Source organism: Apaloderma vittatum, unplaced genomic scaffold (assembly GCF_000703405.1).
Source record: "Apaloderma vittatum isolate BGI_N311 unplaced genomic scaffold, ASM70340v1 scaffold30600, whole genome shotgun sequence".
In the NCBI taxonomy this organism is placed as follows: domain Eukaryota; kingdom Metazoa; phylum Chordata; class Aves; order Trogoniformes; family Trogonidae; genus Apaloderma; species Apaloderma vittatum.
The window spans coordinates 436-1,368 of NW_009696727.1; the positions used below are offsets into that span (position 1 = coordinate 436).

A 933-nucleotide genomic window follows, 5' to 3' on the forward strand; every position below is an offset into this window, starting at 1 on the left:
AGAAAGAGTGGTCAGACCCTGGCACAGACTGCCTGGGGAGGGGGTTGAGTCGCCATCCCTGGATGTGTTCAAGTGTCGCTTAGATGTGGTGTTGGGTGAGATGGTTTAGGGGTGAGCTTCTAGTGTAGGGTTAATGGTTGGACTTAGACTCTTTTCCAACTTGAATTGTTCTGTGATTCTATGATTCAAAACTCCAGTCGCCGCTTTGCACTTTCCCTCTCTCAGGTGGAGCGTTGGCAGATGGATTCCAAGTACGGATGTTTGAGTTTCAGAACTTTGAGAGAAGGTTTGAGGTGAGTGCTGTGCGTGCCACCCCTTTGTTTACGTTTTACTGCTGGAAAGCCGGGCTCTGGTTCGTGAACTCGGGGTGGGGGCACCTTTTGGCAAGAGCCGGCGTCAGCACGCTCCTGCCTGCCGCCGCTCACCTCGGGCCCTGTGTCCGCAGGAGTGCATCTCGCAGTCGGCCGTGAAAACCAAGTTTGAGCAGCACACGGTGAGGGCGAAGCAGATCGCGGAGGACGTTCGGCTCATCATGGACTCAGTGCACGTCGCCGCGCAGGAGCAGCGGTGAGCGCCGCCGGGGCTCGGGGCTCGCAAGCTCAAGTGTTCTGGTAGAAATTTCGGGGAACGTTTCAAACGCAAAGCAGAAGGCGGCGCATTTGGGAGGGGGAAGGACACGCGCCGGCTGTCTGGCTTCTAGGGAATTGGAGGGCTTTGGGGAAAAAGCCTCTCGTTTGTCCCGTTCCGTGCGTGTGTGATGCACCGTAGATAATGACACGTCGTGTTCGGGGCAGGAGAAGCTGTCGTGTGTCTGGGATTGAAACGCTAAATGCATTTGTGACCTGCAAATACCCGGCTTCCTGACGGGCTTTTCTTCTTTTCCCACCAGCGTTTACTGTCTGGAAACGCGAGAGGAGCGGCAGGAGCGTTTGG

At 56.1% G+C, this 933-nt stretch overlaps 1 protein-coding gene across 1 annotated transcript in view; it reads left to right on the forward strand.

Annotated features, from left to right (window-relative positions):
- Positions 1-225: 225 nt before the first annotated feature.
- Positions 226-933, forward strand: part of LOC104278995 (mitofusin-2-like) — a gene marked incomplete at its 5' end in the record, with an annotated part of 4,552 nt that continues 3,844 nt past the window's right edge. Inside the window, 3 exons of the mRNA XM_009876134.1 lie at positions 226-293; positions 446-567; positions 890-927. Coding sequence (XP_009874436.1) covers positions 226-293; positions 446-567; positions 890-927 — 228 coding nt within the window. The remainder of the gene's footprint in view (positions 294-445; positions 568-889; positions 928-933) is intronic.